Source organism: Montipora foliosa, chromosome 1 (assembly GCF_036669935.1).
Source record: "Montipora foliosa isolate CH-2021 chromosome 1, ASM3666993v2, whole genome shotgun sequence".
NCBI classification, from domain to species: Eukaryota; Metazoa; Cnidaria; class Anthozoa; order Scleractinia; family Acroporidae; genus Montipora; species Montipora foliosa.
In genome coordinates, this window is record NC_090869.1 from 69348300 (window position 1) to 69370799 (window position 22500).

Consider the following 22500-nt stretch of genomic DNA (forward strand, 5'->3'; position numbering starts at 1 on the left):
TTCAAAGACAAACTTCACATATCACTCCAGATTTACCTTTTGAACAAAAATTGTTTATAAAGAGAAAAATGTTGTTAGGCCTCTTACCAGGACCTGCAGTGACGGCAGCCACACCGACCACACCTGACAACCTTGCTACAGCATCTGCTGCAAACACAGTTGTGACCTGTATATTGTACATCAACATTAACCATTAAGCCTGGTTTTAACTAGCAATGCAAGCACAAGCGCAAGCAGCTTATGAAAACTAGCAGCTAGTGAAAACGATTGTCGACATAAGCATCAAAATCAACCATGGCAACCGCTATTTTGTTCAAATGCTCAGATCCAGGGAATCTGGAACAAGTGCTTTAATTGGCCAGACGCAAAAAATTTCCTTGTGCTTTTGATGTGTTTTGTTTTCACACGAAACAAGCAAACGCAAGCATAAGCCCAAGCACAAGGAAAGGGAAAATTTTTGATCCTTGTGCTTGTGCTTGCGCTTGTGCTTGTGATTATGCTTGTGTCAACCCCATTTACATGGTGTACTTAGGATTGTAAATATCTTGAGCAATCTTTACTTGTTCATGAAAATTCTGTGTATGTTTTATCACATCATCATTGTCAGCATGATGCCTTGTCATCTCTTCATGGTTCTTATTGTAAAAGCTGAACAGCTTGTTATCAAAATGAATTACAAAATGAAAAATAAACACTTTGTAAAACATGGTGGCCATTTAACATTATTATTCCATGATCGCGCATTTGAAATATGAGCAAAACAAGCAAGAAAATTCAAGAAAAATATAAAAAAAAAACTTGATGAAGATGCGATGTGTAATACCTGGTGGCCAACAGATGCAGGCTCATGACAATTAAAACATCTTTTGCCTTTTGTTTACTTCTAAACGTTGGAATTGATCCAGACTTTCCACAAAAAGTTTATTTTTTTGCTTTATTCAGAGCGAAATTTCGCTTTTACGGCGAAAAAAATTTAGCTTTGCAAAACTTAGCGCAATCAATTGCCGTGTAAGGTCAAACTAAGCTATACATATGACCTGATAAACGTGATTGAGTGAACCAATCAGAGCACAAGAAATGTATTGACTGAGGTTGAAAATTTAATAATCACTGTTATTTCAGCCGTTGTTGTTCATATTATGCTATCCTTAAGTAGGGATGTTTGATATTACATGTACAGTAATAATAATAATAATAAATAATAATAAAACGAAAATAATTCACTTACAGTAAGTGAATTATTTTCGTTTTGCTCTCAACTGGATGACTGATACAATTCATTGTCAATAATAAATAATGACAGCACTGAACTTGTATCCAGCAATGGCTTACCTCATGTCTTGTATCAACAACTCTAATTCCAAGATTTTCACATGAAACCAAAATTGGAGATATGTGGCCACCACAAAGAGTGAAAACAAACTTGACACCATGTGCCTTGGAAGATTCAAACAAAGATATTGGAAAATTGAGGACAAATAATTATTATTCATATTTTATACAAGTTTATACATTTAATAAGACTAATTTACTATTACATGTACTTCTAGAGCAATGCCTATTTTTTCATTCCATGTTGGTAATTAATAATAATTTTAAAAGCAATACATGTAAGTCTCTTATAGCGAAGATATTGTTGATGTCACCTATCGTAAATTAATGTGCCAACCAGAGCCTTTTACAAGGCATTGTTTGTAAACAGATATCTTCTTTATTAGATAGCACAGATTGCAGCTTTCAAAAGAAAAATTGGCTGACTTGAGGTTTAAACATAAGGTAGTGAAAGATTTTGATCCATCACAAATGTACAATATCTATTTAAAAAATCAATCATTCCATCCTCTATAATTATGCTTTTATCTATTTTAATAATTATTATTAGTTGATATCAAGATAATCCTCAATATTCTAACCTTTAAGACCTCACCAACTAGCTCCCCACCATTTCTGTTGCTGTGTTCATCAAGCTTTCATTGCAAGAAAACAAGAGAAAGAATAACACAGTAGTGTTAAAATTATGACCACATACGACATCCATCTCAAAGACTGCCAATCCTCAGTCCATCAACAGATGTTAAAGATAAATTACTGGTACGTGTTCTTTTGCCTCTGCTTTTTCAGCAAACCTCAGGCACTAATATTATTATTTAAAAGGAAATGATCATTAGAAAAATTTGGAATGTGCAAGATACAGATCAAATAACATTATATTCAATTATATATAATGTACATAGATAGGTCAACCTTTCTTTGTAAGCAAGTAGGTCATTTTAATTTTGAAGCTTTAAAGGGATGAAATTTACTTTAAGCCGGTGTTGTAAAATTGAATTCATTTTCCACATGAGATTTATTTATTTTACCCCTTTTGATTACATGTATATGGCATTTACCATGCAATTTATGGAAATGCTTGTCAACTAGACCTATCAAGCATGTTGGCTTGGAGGCCTGGTCTCATTACATTTCCTTTTGAGAGCAAACGGTTTAATCCCAAAAGGAAATAAAATAAAAAGTAAGCCTAAGTAATGCGATCATTTAAACTTTGTAAAAGCTTCCCAGCATAGTAGGTATTTTCTATGCCATCGGTGATATCAGTAATTATTTGGAGCATGAATCATTGAAGACACTCTTACCTTGTAAATATACCTATGCAAGATTCGTAATTTATAAATGAGAAAAATAAAAGTACCAAATACAGCTGAAAAACCAAGAAGAATCGTGGATACAAAAACATCCATTGTCGCCGTGTTTAAGAGAATGCAGAAGTGGATTGGAACTAGTGCGAATGACGCTGTTTATTTTGACTGTAGATAACAATCGTACCAGGTTTTCACGGCAATATGGCGTCAAAATTGTGGGCGATTTATTAGATTCACGTTAACTTTCGTGCAGTCCATGTCGTAGTTACTTCAGCATTTTTGGTGGTATATGTTAGGTGTTGGGAAGAATGTCGTGGGTATTTATCACCACTAAATCTAACGCAAAAGCTGCCAAGCAAGTGGAAAAAATCATGAGATATCTGTCATTTCCTTTTTGCCTGAGTTTCTAAACTTATTCTTTTCTTTTTTTAATCTTTGCAGAACGTTTTTTGAACAAGAAGGTCAATATGACAAAGACAGAAAAATGGCAAAATTCTCGGAAGAGGAGGTTATGATTCCGATAAAGGAGGAGCTTGCGGAACAAATCAACCGTAGACAAACACACCCGACGGAGAGATCTTTGATTCTCCCAGTGGAAGGAAAAATCCAGTACACCACGTGCACAGATTTTCAGAATATAAACCAGCACAAAATAAGTCCTCGGGAAAAAATAAAAGTAGCTCTTCGAAACATGTTGCAGAAGAAAGGTGTGACATTTGAGGAGGTTCTACATGAGGATCTTCCTTGCCACTGGGAGCAGCATGGAGATTTGATTCTTTTTCCAGAAAAGAGCTTCATATTGGATGTATGGGAACAGTGTGGGGTTGATCTGTGGAAGCTTGTGGCTGAGACGCTTGGCGTTAGACGACTTGCGAAGAAATCAACTATAAGGAGTGATGGATTTAGAACACCTAGAGTGGATTTATTGTATGGTAACAGTGGTTGGGTAACACATATTGACAATGGAATTAAATACACTTTTGATGTGACAAAGTGTATGTTCTCTGCTGGTAATATCACTGAAAAGATTCGTGTAGGAAAGTTTAACTGTGAAGGTCAAACTGTTGTTGATCTTTATGCTGGGATAGGATATTTTGTTTTGCCGTATCTAGTTCATGCCAAAGCAGCCATTGTTCATGCATGTGAATGGAATGAAAATGCTATCAAGGCCTTAAAAGAGAATGTGAAGCTTAATGGTGTAGAAGAACAATGTGTCATATATGAGGGTGATAATCAAAAGGTAGAAAATGAATTAATTTTATAAGTAAGAACATGATCGTTATTCTTGAATTTGTTGTCATGAACTAAATAGTTTTGTCTCTCGAGTCTCCATGTGTGTGTCAACCATCCTCTCAATGGACTGCCAGCAGTTCCTCTTTCTTGAGATGAGCTGCACACTTTTGAGCAACCTCAATCCCAGGGGCTTTCATCTCACTACCCCACTTTGAGTTAAATGTACTTTTTTCGTGTAATCATGAGGAAGGGAGGCTGGGGAATCGGGAGAATGCATTTATTGTGTGGGAAAACAAAAACAAAAATGACTAGAGCACTTGACTTCGCATTTTGTTTAGGTGCCACAAAAGCATGAAAATTATTTTATTCTGACTTTTCTCTTTTGATAGATTGCTTGATAAGTGAATCTAAAAAGCAAGGAATTGGCTAAAATTTAACACATCTCTTTGATTTTAGCAAATCTTTGCCCAAATGTTGTCCATTTGCATTGGACCTCATGCTCAATCTTCCAATTAATATTACTCAAAAGCTAGCCTGCGTGGCTGGTGGGATATTTTTTTCGCCGAATTATTTAAACACTCATGAGTATGATGGTCACTGTGTTGTGTTTTGGCCGGGAGTGGGTAACGACTAGCATGGGAAGTAGAAGTTTTCAAATCCTTACTTGGTGCCAAAACATTAATATTATGAAAGTAAATTAGCAAGTTAAAAACAATTTGAACATATAAGTTGGTAATGGAGAATACAATAACATAAACACTTAGTTCCTATCTTTTTGGTGATTTTTTTCTTATAACTACATGAATTACCAGTTACTCAATTGAGTCAACTTTTTTTTCATTGTAATTTTTTTTAGTTTCCTCTCCATGGAGTGGCAGATCATGTAAATCTTGGCCTGATTCCGTCAAGTGAGCCTGGGTGGCCTGTAGCTTGTGCTGCTCTGCGATCTGACTCAGGAGGCTGGTTGCATGTTCATGGCAATGTTACATCACGGCTTACCAGCAATGAGGAGAGAGTTGCTGCCATTTTTCCTCCACAAACTTTTCTTCCAAATGAAACCAAGTCCAAAGAAAAAAGCAGCAATCAATTGTCTACTGGCAGTGAAGGCTGTGTCACTGAGCAGGCATCTTTACCAATGAATTTAAAATGCAGTGAAAAGAGGATTTCCTCTCTTTCCAAGATAGAAAAAACCCCATCCTCCAACAAGAAATTAAAGCCTGAGTGGTTAGACTGGGCACTCTATGTGACTGAAAGGCTTTTTCTTCACCTGACAAAATCACATAAGAATAAGATCTGGAATGTTCAGATTCAGCACATTGAGCATGTCAAGTCCTATGCACCACACATAGATCATCTTGTGTTAGATGTAGAGTGTCGACCTCTAAAAACAAAGTAATAAGGTCTGACCTTTTCCTCTGTATCCAAGACATAAGACTCAATTTATTGTTAATGAGTCCCAAAGGGTCAGTGACACAAAAAGGGGAGAGCCGCAGGGAATATTCGCATTCCCAGAAGAGGGACATGGGCAACTGAGCGTAATGATTATTACTCCTCCCCCACCCTTTGCAAGGCTTGTGAAACTAGAAAAGGAGGAACACAAATTCTCCTTTTATCTATTTATTTTTTTAATTCAATTATGATTATTATTTTAATCACTATCCTTTCAATTGGCAAACTTTGGGTGGCAGGGAAGACAGAGCCTATGCCCCCTAGGGTAGCAGTGTCCTTAGGGGGACCCCCTAGAGTAGCGTTGTCTCTAGAGGCAACCCTACGTTAGAATGTAACATAGGGTGGACCAGAAGAGGGGTGCCCTTCTGGAAGGAGAATAGGTCAGATGGTTAGTTGTCCCATCTTGGAGTAAGCAATCCGGACCTATTGCCAAAGAGAGCTGTCCCACATACTGTGGGGTAAAGTGCAGCCCAGGGTGGAGTCATCCTACGTGAATCAAGCAGAGAAGATCCAGCCTTTCAGATCCTTCATGAAGTTCCTGGAAAGAGAAAGAGAAGCAGTAGCTCGATTAGCTGAATACCAACCAAGGCATCATTGTGCTCATGCTGAATCGGCAAGTCATGCTACGAGAGGAGCTGGCCTTGTTCTTTATCCCATCCAGCAGGCAAAGGTGTGTGAGAGTGAAAAGAATGTTAACCCTAAACCCTAACCATATTCTGTGATGGTGACTCAAACACAACCTACATAACTAACCAAGGAGCAGATAGAATCAAGGCCGAAAACCTGAACAGATTCATGCTTGATGTGACTACTATGGGAAATGTGGAGAAGACTTACAACACCCGACAGTATCAGTTCACTCTGAGGGCGGACACTGGCAACAAAGTCAGTATCACTGCATTTGGTATGGATAGAAACACTGGGCCCGTCCGCGCGTTGGACACTAAAATCTTGGCGGATTTGTTTCCTGGCTATGATGTAGACTCTCTGCAGACGAGGACTGACAAGGTAGATATTCTCCTTGGCTGTGACTACTTTGGAGGTTTCACCAAGTGTGAGGAGGCAAAGTGTGGAGAAAATTCAAGTATAATGAAAGGAGATTTTGGACTCTGTCTTCAAGGTACCCATCCTGATTTGAAAGAAGGAACTGAGCACGACTCAAATCTAGCAAAAACAATTCACAACTCAGTATCAAGCAGGAGGTTTACCATGTACGCCGTGACTCTCACCCTGAGTTTCAGCCAGATTGTTGTGACACTGTAAAGCTGGTTGACATCGGGGAGAAGAATACAAGTTTCAGACTTCAGACGAATATTGCAGAATCCTTCACTGGCAGAAATCATGGACGCCAGGTAGAAAACTTCATTGGTGGTCAAGAAATTGAAACAGAGATTATTCCGCGCAGTGGTAGTTGCCGTTGTGGCAAGTACCCAACTGTTGGCCACACTTATTCATTCAAGAAGGAACAGGAGTTAAGAATGATTCAAGGGAAACTTGAATATGACAGTGTCGAACAGTGTTGGGTAACCAGCTATCCTTGGCTTGTGGATCCAGGAACTTTACCCAACAACTATGTTAGTGCCTTTGTTACTCTCAAGAATACCGAGCGAACCCTCGGCAAGGATGACCGGTGGGCTAAGACTTACCAGAAGCAGCTGGAAGACACGATGGAACGAGGTGTTGCACGAAAGTTGACTCAGAAAGAATTACAAGAATGGAGTGGTCCTAAATTTTACATCTCCCACCTGGCAGTGGTAAACACACGGTCGCACTCCACACCAGTGCGAATCGTCTTTAATTCCAGTTAAGTGTGCCAAGGAATGTCTCTTAATTCCTGTTTAGCCAAGGGACCAGACAGTTACATGAACGATGTAATTGGCATATTGCTACATTGGAGAGAGGAGCAGGTAGTTATCGTGAGAGACATTCGTAAAACGTTCCATTCTATCCACTTGAAGTCCTTGGAGCAACATTGTCATAGGTTCCTGTGGCGTGATCTGGAAACTGACAGAGAATGAGATGTGTATGTCATGCATGACCCGAGTCAATATGGGCGACACTCCGGCTCCTGCAATTAGCACTGAAGCTGTGTACAACACAACAGACATGTTTGAAACAGAAATTCCAAAGGCTGCCAACCTTCTGAAGAGATCCAGCTATATAGATGATTTAATCGACTCTCAACCAAGTACACCTGAAGCATTGAAAATTTCTCATGAAACGGAGGACATGCTTGCAAAGGGAGGGTTTGCGGTCAAGTGTTGGCAGTTTACTAGGGAGTCAAGTCCTTGCACCGGCAAAATGTTGTCCGTCAGCAGTGACATGGTTGTTGTATCTGATGGTCCTGTAAGTACGTACACAAACATGTTGAAAGGAACTAATAGCAACATGAGGGTATTGGGTCTTGGCTGGAATCCAGTGGAAGATACTGTGGTGTTTGAAGTAACTCTCAATTTTAGGAAGAAAAAGAAAGGAATATACACAGGCTAGGCTCAAACATCACGAAATCTGATTTACAGCATGCCTACCGCTTGTGTTGACCAGAAGAATTGTTCTGTTTGTCGCAGGTTTTGATGATATTTGCTCCTTTTTTTATTTTTGTGTCCCTACAATCTGCTGGGAAAAATTTATCTGAAACATGAAACATGGTCCGTTAAGCTTGTATGGGATGGTCTACTGCCAACTAATCTCCGTTCCAAGTGGGTTCACTTCTTCTGTTCCCTGTTCCAGCTCGAGCAGCTCAGTTTGGATCGTTGTTTACGACCACCTGACTCTGTTGGTCGACCGTAGCTTAAGTTTACCTAGCTGTATTCTAGCTACGTTCTAACTACGGATAAAGTGGATTCGAAACGTCCGTTGTGCACTCCTTGGATCGATGCTGTTATAAGAAGCTTTTGATAAAAAGTTGAAAACATGAAATAAAAGTTTACGCTAATTCTGGATTAAGTCAATCGGCTTTCGAATAACTGGGCCCAGTAATAATAATAAATCATGTGTGGCAACGCTACAGAGTCAAACACTCATGTGATGTGTGCTTGCCCAAACATCGCACAAAGTCCCTATAAAGCGAGACGTGACAGATCGTTTGGACCTATCTACCACTGCCTCCTAGAAAAGTACAATTTTCTGGAGAGCAAGAATGAAAAACCGTGGTATCAACAAAGGCCACCCTCTCCAGTAAAGGAGAAACAAAATGCGAAAATTCTTTGGGATGTACCCTTCCAACTTCAGAAGGCACCAGAAAATGGGGCAAATAAAATATACACAAGGAGCAAGGATGGCACAGTCGGTTAGTGCGCGGCCTTGGCCTTCCGTGTAGCTAAGTAGCTTTAAATACCCGTAAAACGGAGCACTGATGGAGAGGGGGGAGTAAAATGAGCGCACCGTCGACCTCAGGTTTGTCAGTTGAATTACTGTTACGAGTTATCGACGTTAAATATGGTTGCTTTACTTTACTTTACTTTACAAACAGACTAATAATTGGATGTTACTCGAAGGCTATACTACTATCTGCCAAGTTGGCAGAATTGCGGACAAAACAGCTAAGAAACAGGAAAATACACAGAGCTACGCGTAGGCATCAAACAGCTTTATAAGAGCACAAGCGTTAAACAAATCAGTATTCTTATTGACTTTCTCGGAGGCTACCATGAAGAGCTAAGGAAAGGACTAAGCTCAATAACGAACACTGATAAAAAGCTGTCCTTCCTTATTGAACGCTGTCAGAAATGGATTATCTGCCAGAACGCAAATATAGTTAAGAAGTCTGTAAAAATGTATAAACTGTTTGAATGTAAGGAAAATGATGAAGTGTAACTTAACTAGCCCAGACCCATGTCCGCAAGTTATGTAAATGATTCAAGAAAACAAAAATGAAATCTTCCATACTACTACTACTACTACTACTACTACTACTACTACTACTACTACTACTACTACTACTACTACTACTACTACTACTACTACTACTACTACTACTACTACTACTACTACTACTACTACTACTACTACTACTACTACTACTACTACTACTACTACTACTACTACTACTACTACTACTACTAATTCGGAAGTTTCCCTTTTTGTTGAAATCAATAGAGTGATTGTTACGCCAAGCGTGAGCTGCAATATTAGAGCCAGTTTTACATAGTTTTATATTACGAATGTGTTCCTTTTTCCTCGTTGAAAAACACCTTTCAGTCTCACCAATGTAGCTCCAGGAACAATCGGCGCAAGGGATTTTATACACCACATTGGTTTGAAGTAGGAGGCTTAAACTTGGGGGATAGGAATCAGTCTTGTTGTAAAGTCTTGTGACGTCTAGTAACAACATTAATTCCATTCTTTCGAAGAAGACGTGTGAGGGGTTCTGTGACACTCCTAAACCGTGCTTGTAATTTACCTTATGTTCGTGGTGTCACAGAACCCCTCACAAGTCTTCCTCGAAAGAATGGAATTAATGTTATTAGACCTCACAAGACTTCACAACTAGGACTCCTATCCCCCAGGTTTAGGCCTCCTATTGAACTTCAAACCAATGTGGTGTATAAATCCCTTGCGCCGATTGTTCCTGGAGCTACATCAGTTAGACTGGAAGGCGTTTTTCAACGAGGAAAAAGGAACACATTCGTAATGTAAAACTATATAAAACTGGCTTTAATGTTGCAGCTCACGCTTGGCGTAACAATCACTCCATTGATTTCAACAGTGCCAGAGTAATTGACAAGGGAAACTTTCAAATCCGAAAAACTTTGGAATCTTGGCACACCGCTAACACTAATAAAGCCGACAATAACTCCAAGCCTTTGCCAAAACAATACTCTCTTCTCCTAGATTAGCGCATTTTTCTCTTTTACCGTTTTTACAATTTGTTCACACCTCCATTTTGTATGTATTTCCATCGCGCGCATTTACATCTTCGTTTTTTAAAGGCTTCAGTGTGGAATCCGAAAGCTTACGTTTTTATATTAAAAAAAATTTAACCAGAGAACGCTTTTTTACATGAAAAATATTAATATTAGAAAGAGTTAAAGATAAAAAACGAGATATTAAAACTGACGGACACTATAGACATCTCGGCACATTTACATCGAGATTTTGAAAATAATTGAATAATTTGGACTTAAAAGTCCTTATAGTGGGGGAATCGCGAATGTTTCTTGATAGAGAATCCCATTCACGGGCGGCTGCACTCTTAAAACTACATTGGCCCATAGTTGACTTGGCTCTCATACCGTCAATTAGGGAGCTATCTCTGAAGTTACGATCATGTAGCTCAGAGCGTTTGACTAAGTATCCTTTCAGTTGGCGTGGGCAGTCTATGTTGTTAAAATTGTGTACAAGTCTTGCGATTTGCCCTAAGGATAATACGCATAGCTTGGTTTTAAGGACGGTGCCTATTAATTCAAAGGTATTTTTGCTTCGGTTTATGATAATGCAGGAAATGTAGATCTTAACAAGTGTTATTGAAATCCAAAAAGAAAATTGGGGGTAACCACGCATTTTTCAAAAATGATGGATGAATAATATTTGTAAAGGCTTTAAAATACAAGGCAATGTATGGCGTTCTTTCTCAAATTGAACAGTGCTAAGATCTACTTTCTCCGGATAGTTTTAAACCGCGCAAAAATATCACTGTATTAGTAAGCATGACCGATAGGAAACCCGACTATCTCAAGATACGCACAACGTATGTTATTAGGTTTAATAACAATAGTAGTAAGACGCTCGAGGTTCAGAGCATTTTGTTTTCCAGAGTCACCCCAGACTATGCAACCATAATCCATAATTGGTAAGATCGTTTATATCGTACGTAGCCAGCTGAGGTACTAAGAAACCCTGCTCAACAGTTTCAGTCTGCGATAAACTCTTCGAGATTTTACGTGAACGAATCAAATGTTAGGTTTCCTTTCCCCCTCCCACCCCTTAGCACACCCCCAACACTCCTCTCAATAGCAGTCAAGGCTTGGTTACAATCACAGCTCAACAAAATCTTTCTTATCCGTATTAAAGAACCAAAGCTAACATTCGATTCGACGAAAAATGGCTGGTCTTTTGCGTCCAGTGTACATCGTGGCTGCTAAAAGAACTGCTTTTGGTGCTTTTGGAGGGAAATTAAAAGGAATCAGTGCAACTGTCCTTGGACAACACGCAGCAGAAGCTGCAATGTCTGCCGGAAATGTTGATCCAGCCACTGTGGATTCATCTGTATTCGGCAACGTCATTCAGGTATATAATACCGCAAAATATCTTGGATGTATAAAGCTAAGACCGAGTTTAGCCTTAAGTTGATAGTGTCTCCTGGCTGAAGCTAAAATGCGACCTTTTTCAGTCGGTTGTGGTAATTCCATGTCATCAACGTGACGGTGCAATGGACTTTGATCTTTGGTGAATGTTTCGTTCGGATAAACTTTTTAAAGTACGAGAAGAACAGGAGACTCTCTAATCCTTTCCAAATCCCTAAACCTTAATTCAGATTGGACATTTTATGCTAAGCTAAAATAGAAACAATTAATTTTCCATTTCAAATTTTATAAAACATTTGAATGAGTCAACAATATTACGTACCCTTAGAACAAAATAATGTACATGTAATGTACTTCATCGATGACAAATGACTTGTTACCTTTTGAAACGTGAAACAATGAGTTGTAAAGGATAAAAAAAGGATAAGCTCAGAGGGGCATGTATGCAGGCCTTGGGTATTACAGAGGGACGGTGTACAGTGCAGTTTGCAGGTTAGTTATTTCACGGCAATCAACCTACTGAATGAACATGTGCAGTTGATGAGAATGGGAACGTTTTTTCAAACACTGGCCGTGTAGCACTTTTGGTGTATGGTTCAGGATTTAAATACTGCACATATCACAAAGTACATGTATCATGGCAGTTTACAATAATTATTTAGTCTTTCTCTAGGGTGAGTTCAGGTTGTAATTAATTAAGCTGCCATCTCTGGATGCTGCTATCACAACCTCGTTCCCAGGGTCAATGACAATAGAGATACTGGGAACGAGGTTTCCCGCTATCAGTTCATATTTGATCTCTCCCACCCACCCAACCCACGCATGTGTGTGAAAGGAGGATAAACCACCACACCAGGGGTCTCACCCCTCACTCTTCACAAAGTGTGTGGGTTCTTTAACATCCCACAGTGTTGATTAATTTTAACAGGAAGAGTTGTGACATGGTGCCTATGGTTTATAGTCCTTATCAGAGAAGACTTGAAAGTCTAACCATTTACAGGTGTAATTACAAAGGCATCACTACTTTCTCCTCATTTATTCTTAAGACCTTAAGTGTTGGCCAGAGTCGAACTCACAACCTCCTGCATGGCAGCCTGGTGCAGCTCCGCCAAATGATCATAAACCGGACCGCACAGCGGTGTGTGTACTATGTGTATGTAACATCTTGAATACCCATGGCTTGCTCCTGCCTAGCTGTCCTCGTAGCTCCGTTAGTAGAGCAGTGGTGATCAAATCTGGAGGTCGTGGGTTTTAATAACCACCCTGGCTGGAGTTTTTCACTGTTCTTGTTTGGGTCCATTTCCTTTCTTGGTTTTCACCATGTTCTTGTCCCCAGAGTCTGCTTTCCTTTTGGTCAGCACCAAGAACAGGGAATCTGGCCACAGCCAAAAATACATGCAGTCGTGACAATGGTATAATTTTGTAAGCCCTGACGGCCGTTATTGTTTGAAATTTCTGAGAATGCACTGAAGAGTGGCAAGTCTGTGAATCATGGACTTCCCGGTTTGGCTGTGGCCAGAGTCCGTGTTGTTAATGCTGACCAAAAGAAAAGTGGACTCTGGGAATGAGAATAAGTTTTCACCCACTTGACAAGGCGGCCATGTTGGTTGGCATTACAATGCAATTTCTTTTCGCAGAATTTGTGCAATAATTAAGTTTAGTTCCCAGCAGGGAGACAGGTTATTGTTCTTGCCAATCAACATGGCCACCATGATGTCACATGCAAACCAGCAATTATTGGAGCTAATGCTCAGGCCCAGGTTGCTTGAAGCATGGTTAGCGCTTACCAGTGTTAGATACCATGGAAACCTATAGGTTCTGATACCTTTTAACCAATGGTTAGGGCTAACCAGGCTTCGAACAACCGGCCCCCAGATGGACCTCATGGAAATAAAGAAAGCAATTACTAAAATGACACTCTAAGGCCCAGGGCAAATATCAAACTTCACATTAGACAAACTAAATGGTAGTTTGGGTCAATCCAGATTAATTTGGATCAACCTAAAGTAAGGTTGTTGGGTCAAATGTTGAATCAAATGCAAAAGTGAAATATACATTATCATACAAATTTTTAAGTTATGATTTAAATTTGATTCATTAAAAGTCCAATGTTTGTCCCAGACTTGATCCTCACTCGTTCCATCTGTCTAAAGTGGATGGGTAGGTCTATCTAAGTACAGGTCATCAAACTTAATTGAGGAAAACATCATACTTACGTAATTCACTTTATTTAGGTTTTTGCATGTGTAGCTCTACATTTGGCCCAGGCCTAGCTAACAGACATTATATTGACACCAACATTCATACATTCCTCTGCCTCAAAACAAAGTTCACTGTTGTAGTTATTGTTTCAAATTCAATTTTCAATTGTCAAGTTTGAGATATCTGAAGTTGCACACATTACTTCTGAAATGGATCTTGGTTTTTATCATTATTTGTATTATTCACAAGTTACAAAATCCTGCTCAACCCAAACCAACAAATTAATTAACCAATCCGAAATAAACCTGGGCATCCCCATGGTTCTCATCATTTTTGTCTCCTTATTTAGAGTGCTAGTGATGCAGCATACATTGCTCGTCATATTGCCCTTAAAAGTGGCATTCCAGTTACAACTCCAGGACTAACTGTGAACAGGTTGTGCGGCTCTGGATTCCAGGCCATTGTAACAGCAGCGCAAGAGATTCAGCTGGGAGAGAGTGATGTTGTTTTGTGTGGTGGGTCAGAAAATATGAGTCAAGCACCATATGCTTTGAGAGACGCTAGGTTCGGCACACGCCTGGGACTTGACTTGAAGGTGAGTATGCTCATTGCCTAGGTCACAATATCATTTTCTTTTAATTTTAGGGAGTTGGGGTGCATGTGTTGTGAATCATTTTGTTAATCCATTGACATCTCAAACACCCTAGGATGCCCTGGTTGATGAGTAAAATTATTTATCATTTAGACAGAGTAAAATCTGTTAAGGACTGTGCCTACTAATTCAAAGGTATTTTCGCAAGGTTTACTGAATGTGCAAGAAAAGCAGATCTTAACAAGTGTTATTGAAATCCAAAAAGAAAATTGGGGGTAAACCATGCATTTTTTTGAAGATAATTAATTAATCAACAATATTTGTAAAAAGCTTTGGAATACAAAGCAATGTAGGGCTTTCTTTTCCAAATTGAAGCTTAATTAATTATTTCTGAAAAATGCATGGTTACCCCCAATTTTCTTTTTGGATACCAAGAGCACTTGCTAAGTTCTGCTTTCTCCGCATAGTTTTGAACCGCGCAAAAATATCCCTGTATTAATAAGCATCACCCATTGGAAATCCGAGTATCTCAAGATGCGCAGAATGTAAGCACAATAACAATAGTAGGCACCATCCTTAAGTCTCACTCCCAGGAGTCAATGGGTTTAATCAAGTTAAGTCAGTTTACCAGGAGTACTTTTTGTTGGACCATGTTGTAACTCATAGGTTGACTTTGTTGAAAAGTGGCAGAAAACTAACATCTCCGGCTTATTTTCAGTTAGAAGACACTCTGTGGCAAGGTTTGACAGATTTCCATGTAAAATTGCCCATGGGTGTTACTGGTGAAAATCTTGCTGAGAAATATAACATAACACGACAGGACTGTGATGAGTTTGCTCTCTTGTCACAAAAGAGATGGGGTGAAGGTAAGAGAAATGCAATTTTCGCCCACACTGACAGCTGGATGTCATCATGGCTTTGATTTCTAATGCATTTCATTCTCGAGTGAGCTTGAAACTACATGTTATTATTGTATTGTTTAACGCTTTGTTCTCTTCATTGTAGCTCAGGAGAATGGCCGATTTGCGGAAGAGATTGTTCCTGTATCAGTCAAAGGCAAGAAAGGCCCTGAGGAATTTAAAGTTGACGAGCATCCAAAACCAAACAGCACCATGGAAAATTTGGCAAAGTTACCACCGGTCTTTAAGAAAGATGGAACTATCACTGCTGCTAATGCTTCGGTGAGACATTTCATTTTTAATTAATCTAGTGAAGGAACAGTGATGATCACGAGTGACTGGAACTATACATCATTGTATTGCGTTTGTAAAATTGTACATAACATGGACCTTTCCTGTGAAGTTACAGTGTACCTGGAAGAAAAGAAACACTTTTGTTCCATCAACAGGGAATTTGTGATGGAGCTGCTGCTCTCATTGTTGTCAGCGAGAAAGCCCTGAAGGAACATAACTTGACTCCTTTGGCCAGGATTGTCTCGTATGCTGTTTCTGGTGTGGAACCATCAATCATGGGAATCGGCCCTGTTCCAGCAATAAAGGCAGCTCTTAAGAAATGTGGCAAAAGTCTTCAAGATATGAAGCTTATTGAGGTTTGTAAAAATCTATGTAAAATAATGTTTGAACTGTTTATATGCAGGTCAAACCTACTTTAACTTTTTACCATCATTTCAAACCCAGAAGAGTAGCACTCCCATTAGTTTCTCAAAGCTCAGTGGTACAGTGTGTAGTACATCCAAACTAGTAATAATACTTATTGGAAGGATATGGGTTTACAGTGCGATGTGCCTTACCGTGGCCCCCCTAACAAAGTTTTTTACAAACTATCTGTCAATCAGAGTGTGAAAATTTGATTGACAGTCACGCATCCTTGCAAAGTTTGCACTGTTGTAAGTTGAACGTTTGTCAAATGTGAAAATTTGTTAGGTGGCCAGGGTAAGGCACATGTCAGGAACACTCGACTAATCTTAAGTTGAAACTTGGGCTAAATCTTGTTTTGCTGGTATTTTTTCCCAGGTGAATGAAGCTTTTGCTCCACAGTTTCTAGCAGTTCAAAAGGAGCTTGAGTTGGATATGGATAAAACAAATACTAATGGTGGAGCCATAGCTCTTGGTCATCCAGTAGGAACCTCTGGAGCAAGAATTACAGGACACTTGGTGCATGAACTGCGACGAAGAGGAGATGATTATGCCATTGGTTCAGCTTGTATTGGAGGGGGACAGGGAATAGCCATTGTTCTTGAAAATACACATTAGGGTTCATAACTTAAACGAAAAACAGCAATCATCACTAAAGCTTATTATCGCCACAAAGACTTGAAGAAGCAAACATTTATGACAAATGTTTGTTTAAGAAACCCAAACATGTTATCTTGTTTTTAATTTCAGTAAAAGTACATGTGCATTGTGTGGAAAATAGTTTTAACTTTGCCAGGGGGCAGACAGAGGTGCAGTTCATTTTCTGTGTTTTTGTAATTATATTAATTAATGCTCTTGTCCTTGGCAATGTGATAATCAGATGCAAACAAAATCCAGTGAAATAAAATTTGAGAAAATAGTTCTTCTTTCATTTCTTCTCGTGTTTCATTTTTCTTTTACATCCAATCCATTTCCATGACAATGACTGTTGGCTTAAACAACATTTTTTCTCTCTTTTTATTAATTCAAAACATTGTTTCATTTCTTCATTTTTACACTCAAGAGTTAAGGGAGTGGCACTTAACTACAGAAAGACGATGGTTGCTAAGGAAGCTTTTTATTGAAGAGCCCTACAAATAGTTTGCATGGATAGGAAATCTGACATCACTTCAGTCAGAAGGCACATGCACAACTAGTACCAGTCCTCTGCATTTCAGTGGAAAACATGTAAAAACTCTCAAGAAATGAAAAGAAGAGTCTATTTTTTCACTGGATGGGTACTGTTCCATCATTTTTCATAAACTGTAGCATGGAATTTCTATTTGGACAAAAAAATCGAACTAATATTTTAAAAGATATTGAATCCTGATTTTTTACGAGCGCTTGAAGTTTGTGAAATTTTTAATTTTTGCACGCTATAAGTCCCGCAGGACAAATTATTGTCTTGTGGGCTCATTAGGAATGAGCCAACGAGAAGCGTCTGCTATTTGACACTTTTTTAGCTGTGATGCAAGAAAAGGACATTCCAACGTCATGCTCAATACATGGACACATTTGGCCGAGTGGGGGACTAATGTGAACAATAGCTGGAAAAAAAGTCAAGACTGCCTTCACTCTTAGCGCTCGTAAAAAAAATCAGGATTCAATATGTTTAAAAAAAATTTCCGAAAATGACTTCTTGAAGGATATGAAATTTTTACAAAAAAAAAAAACAAATTGAAGGGTTGGGGGTACTTTAAAGGGACTCAAGAAATGATTATTTGAACAATTTGGTACATGTAGTTAAGAGCCAGTCGGAATACAGCCTAAGTGCTTCATGCCAATGTAAGTTGTCATTACTGATTAATTCCTACAGATAATGCCCAAAATCCTTTGTTGATGTTGCATTTCATTTATGGCTGGAAAAGTGTCAAATTTCAGTAATTAACCAATTTGCATTTAATTGCATAGGAGAACATTGTTGTTCTTATCAGTTTGTTGCTGGCCCTTGAGTGAGAAAACCTTATCTCAATTTCAGGAGCCAAAACGCAAAGCTTTCGAGTTGGCAGTTGCCTCTGTACAATCTCTCTTCCTTCTAATTATTAGAAGGGGGAGAAAGATGGGAAAAACAGAGACAGTAGAGGCTAGAAGCTGAGAATTGTTTTTTTCAATTTTTCTGTGGAAGTAAAGCAATAATGAAGATCTGAAGTGTTAGCACCAATACTGGCCAAATTACCTAAAAAGCCCTCACACATATCAAAAGCAGGTGATGCACACATTTTCATCTCCAAGCGCCATTATCATCATCATCATCATCATCATCAAAATAATCAATTTTTCTTCTTTGAATCAGACCTCAAGTAAGCAATCCATCCCAAAGCAATATTCTTAATTTCGTTTGCTCCCTGTGTGTAGTATAATAAGGAACAAGGTTCCATAGCTGGCTCCCTTGTGTGTTCTGGTTGAACAAAATTACCCTGGAGCATGCTAGGGGAGCAACATCCCTTGGCTTTAAGGCTTAAAGGGAACATTTTTGAGTGGATGCAGAGGTTGTCAACCCTTTCACCCTTCACCGGCACCCATCGGCAAGTAAAACCTATATGCATCACCAGGAAAATGGTTAATTTATCCTCCTCTGTCCTCTTAACTATCTTCTCAAATGTAAACACAACCAGGCATGAAATCCTGGACAAAAATACATGGAAGCCAATGGTCCTTTTGTGAGGTTTATTAATAAATTATCATTGAGTGTGCATCTTGACAAAAGAGAAAATCTGAGGGTAAGCCCAGCTGCTGCAAAACTTTAATAATGGTGTTTCACTCCAAGTCAACTAAATGCCCAGATGCACAAGTTTACACAGACAAACAGCACCTGATTAGCTAACTCATTTGCTGTGGACAGTCAATATATACAATAACTCTACTTTTAAACTAAACCAAAGTGAGCATAAAAAGTTGGCAACACTTCTCCTGATTAAAGCTCACAGTCTTGAAGCTTTTTACATTGTTTTTTCATGTTTCCCTATGTACTATCTTGTGTCTGCTGGAAACAAAAAAAGAGCTAAATTAGTAAAGCAAATTTGCAATCCCTCTCATAGTCCATACTCATAAATGGTAACTCAATTATTCTTTTGTCCTTGTGCTAATTATTTTAACTTTGCTACATGTAGCATGAACAAAGCACAGATATGAGACTAATACAAATATGAGGGTCATTCAATGACCTAATTAGCATGAAGATAAATGAGTATTTTAATGGAAGCCACTCATGAACAAGGTCTACTTCTACTTGTGTTATCAAATAAAAAACGAAACTACCCTGGATGCCAGAGGTTAAGGAGTAGAAAGTCTGGTATCCAGGGTAATGTAAAACTTACTGCTGACATTAGGCACCATGATATTACTAATACTAGCAATTACTTTTGGGATGCACTTGAACTTTGGTTAAACCTTTAGCCACAAAAAGAGCTCCTTTAGGTGACAAAAATTGTCTGGAGTCAAACAAAATTCATAAGTGACCCTCTCAGAGAGCCAAAGGTACAAATCCATGTAAGCAGAGATACCTGAAGAGCTGCAGCCTCTCTTCGAAGCTCTTGTACCACAGATGCTAGTGCCTCAGGATTCACTCCTGCTTCACATAACTTGACACAGATGGCTAAAGATTCTGGATCCAAGCCTGTATTGAGTAACTTCGAAATCTCTACCAAGGCTAAAGAGATTGGTTTAGTGGTTAGTATTTTATTCTTAAATAAGGGCAATTCTGACACTGAAATATTGTGAAGTGAGTTGATCATTATTTTATTTGTGATCACAGCAAAACCCTTATTTCCAAAATAGTTAACTGAAAACTAGGAAAATATGCAACACCAGGCCCAGGGTTGGAACAGTCAAACCCCTATTAAGCGGTCACCTGGCTATTTCCCAAGGGTGACCGCTTAATAGAGGCTTGACTCTATTACACTCATTATCTTACGAATACCACGTTCCGAATTAAAAAAAAACTTTTTGGCTAGATTGCAGAATACCCTGGCCCACAAAATATCTAACTTAAAAAACTGCTCCAGCAGTGCCGCAGTCGTGTTGTAATGTGCTTGCAGTCCTACAGCCCCAAAGTCGTCAGTCATTGAAATTATAATCAGTCATGTTGCAATGCTGTGTGAAGAAGAAAGCACTCGTTGACTGATTAAGCATAAGCACTCGTTTCAGTTATTAGGCCTAAGCACTCTCATAAAATTTAGCTTTCATTTTTTGGTTCGGTTAACTACACTTTTCACAAGATCGTCTCGCCCTTGACTCACTCAGACTTCATTGTTCTACGACTGCGGCACTGTGGTAGCAGTCGTTCAACTAACTCAGACTTCATTATTCATTGACTATGGCACTGCGGCACTGCCGAAGCAGTCGTTTGACTCACTCAAACTTCATTCGTCATCGACTAAGGCACTGCGGCACTGTGGTAGTAGTCTTTAAACTAACTCAGACTTCATTTTTCATCGACTACAGCATTGCGGTTGCAGTCTTTAAATTAACTCGGACTTCATTTTTCATTGACCACGACACTGCGGTAGCAGTCATTCATCTAACTTAATTTGCACACAGGGCTGCCTTGGCATGGAATCTTCTTCCGCATCATGTCAAAGAATGTGCGAACTTAAGATCGTTTAAGATTGGGCTTAAGGTGAACAAGCATCTTCTGAATAGCATAAATTTTGCCAGAGGTTCCTGCTGTGTTTCATTGAAAAATAATGACTTTTTATACTTTTAGATACGAATTTATTATTTATGTTTTGTATTTAATTTATCTAATTATTATTGCAATTGAGAAGAAGCTTACACTTTGTTTTCCTAATTTTTATTTTTATACTTTAATGTGATTGTATTTAATTAGCTGTCTTAGTTAGACATCAGGACTTCGGAGTTCAGCGTATGTATGTATAATTTTGTTTGATCACTGCGGGACCGCAGCAGGAACAAGAGATTTGTGCTGTTCAAAGTGGGCCGGGTGTTCTGCAATCGCTCCAATTTTTTTTTTACGAAAGGAAGGGCTTTTGCGAAAAAAAGTCGATAAAGATAACCGTCAAATTCCTTACCTTCCATAGCTTCCCTTGCAGAAGAAATTTGGGAATTTGCCCCCTCGCCTTCCACCATCTTGGATCGGTGGATCAGAAAGAGGGGTGTTTTGGCCAGCGGAAGTTTCTTACAAGAAGGTTTGAGAGAAAACTGTAAACAATCATTGCGGCTATGAAGTGTTTTTCAGGAAACGAAAAACAAGAAAAAAAATATTATGATTCGTTATATCGCATAACAGCAACAAATGATTCCTCAACCTGATGTATGGAAAATTACAACAAGCTTTTAAAGTTGTTGCGCCAGGAGTCCTATGATCAAAAGTAAATTCTCTGTAGGTATAATGTTCTTTTCACACAGGGCTGAGCGCCAGATTCAAAATAGTGACTTTCACGAATCGACTTTCACTGATCAGTTTCCTGCATTGGAATTTCGGCTTCGCCTAATTTTTGTTATTCGAAAATTTTCTTTAAGGAAAGCGCAGTATGGTAGACAGCGTGTCCACGTTATCGTCTTTAGAACTCACTCGAAATCCGTTCGATAGCAGTCAAGAGCGCGTGAACTGTCCGGGTTTCAGTCCTTCCATGTTCCGCAAGCAGGAAACCCCCTCAAGTCAAAAGGTGAATCAAAATTTGGACAGATTTGGATTACAGTTTAGCTAAATGACGTGTAAGAAATTATTATGGTAGAATTATTTTCTGTCTTGTTGATTTATCTCAGAAAACGAAAGCCTTCAGATGGTCCATAGAGCAGATTTCCCGCCTGGTAAGCTTTCGCTCCAAAAAGTAAAATGACTTCAATGGTCATTTCAAACATTGTATGGCTATCACATTTGGATCTTTTATTTCCTATTTGTCACCTGTTTTTTCCTATTCCCAGAGAATTTTAGCATGTTTATATGTTGCACACATCGTCATCATTTGCGTCGATTCTATTTCGGTTCCTTTTTTATAATTAATTTATTAGTTGTTCCCCAACATAAATTTAGGCGAAGCGAAATGCACAATACTTGATTGACGCACTGTCACCCTGGTCCCCCAACTTTGGTCCGGTATTTGCTAGTTTACCACAACTTTGGAAGACCAAGATGGGAAATTTCCCATTACCGGCCAAGATAAGTGTGCGGCCGACATGGGGGTGATCAGTGTTGAAGCTTCTAATTAAAAAAAAAAAGAAAGATCTGCCCCAGTTGTGCAAACAATGGATAGCGCTATCTGCCGGATTCATCACCATGACTTATCCACTGGATAGTGATTAATCCCTGATGGATAGCACTATCCACCCTTTGAGCAACTGGGGTTTGGAGAATAGTTGAAGGGGGGGGGGGGGGGGGGGGTGTTGAAAACTCTCATACTAACAATCTTCACAAGCACTCGCCCTTAGAACAGTCAATCTATTTTATTGGTTTTTTTTTTTCCTTTTTGTAAAGAAGGGATTTGTAAAAGGGCATTTTTAGCAGTGGTGTTGTATCTCATCTACAAACTCAAACCAAGCTGAGA

The 22500-nt window shown here is 39.0% G+C and overlaps 5 protein-coding genes across 8 annotated transcripts in view; 3 read left to right on the forward strand and 2 right to left on the reverse strand.

Moving 5' to 3' along the window:
* Positions 1-2765, reverse strand: part of LOC138006891 (2-hydroxyacyl-CoA lyase 2-like) — a 15818-nt gene extending 13053 nt beyond the window's left edge. The window contains exons 1-4 of the mRNA XM_068853508.1: positions 2634-2765; positions 1914-1967; positions 1333-1437; positions 88-166 (exon numbers count right to left, since the gene is read on the reverse strand). Of these exons, the coding sequence (XP_068709609.1) occupies positions 88-166; positions 1333-1437; positions 1914-1967; positions 2634-2738 (343 nt within the window). The 5' untranslated portion in view covers positions 2739-2765. The remainder of the gene's footprint in view (positions 1-87; positions 167-1332; positions 1438-1913; positions 1968-2633) is intronic.
* Positions 1-5418, forward strand: part of LOC138006896 (tRNA wybutosine-synthesizing protein 2 homolog) — a 7075-nt gene extending 1657 nt beyond the window's left edge. Inside the window, exons 1-3 of one of the 4 annotated variants that reach the window (XM_068853544.1) lie at positions 1970-2091; positions 3081-3879; positions 4729-5418. In XM_068853544.1, the coding sequence (XP_068709645.1) occupies positions 3124-3879; positions 4729-5268 (1296 nt within the window). In that variant the 5' untranslated portion in view covers positions 1970-2091; positions 3081-3123 and the 3' untranslated portion in view covers positions 5269-5418. Of the gene's footprint in view, positions 1-1969; positions 2092-2823; positions 2995-3080; positions 3880-4728 lie in introns of those variants that run through there. The other 3 variants (XM_068853529.1, XM_068853522.1, XM_068853536.1) reach the window with 3 other exon arrangements.
* Positions 5419-11281: 5863 nt separating this feature from the next.
* Positions 11282-16874, forward strand: LOC138006941 (3-ketoacyl-CoA thiolase, mitochondrial-like). The gene is made up of 6 exons (XM_068853584.1): positions 11282-11549; positions 14118-14363; positions 15079-15226; positions 15366-15541; positions 15709-15909; positions 16334-16874. Exons 1-6 carry the CDS (start codon positions 11364-11366, stop codon positions 16571-16573), a joined length of 1197 nt encoding a protein of 398 aa, XP_068709685.1. The 5' UTR covers positions 11282-11363; the 3' UTR covers positions 16574-16874.
* A 1773-nt stretch (positions 16875-18647) lies between these two features.
* LOC138006951 (mitotic-spindle organizing protein 1-like) lies at positions 18648-21110 on the reverse strand. Its single transcript, XM_068853594.1, has 3 exons — positions 21025-21110; positions 19498-19643; positions 18648-18977 (listed from the first exon to the last, which is right to left on the reverse strand). Exons 1-3 carry the CDS (start codon positions 21080-21082, stop codon positions 18957-18959), a joined length of 225 nt encoding a protein of 74 aa, XP_068709695.1. The 5' UTR covers positions 21083-21110; the 3' UTR covers positions 18648-18956.
* A 298-nt stretch (positions 21111-21408) lies between these two features.
* LOC138006960 (uncharacterized) overlaps positions 21409-22500 on the forward strand; it is a 10755-nt gene continuing 9663 nt past the window's right edge. Inside the window, exons 1-2 of the mRNA XM_068853602.1 lie at positions 21409-21621; positions 21722-21766. Coding sequence (XP_068709703.1) covers positions 21487-21621; positions 21722-21766 — 180 coding nt within the window. The 5' untranslated portion in view covers positions 21409-21486. The remainder of the gene's footprint in view (positions 21622-21721; positions 21767-22500) is intronic.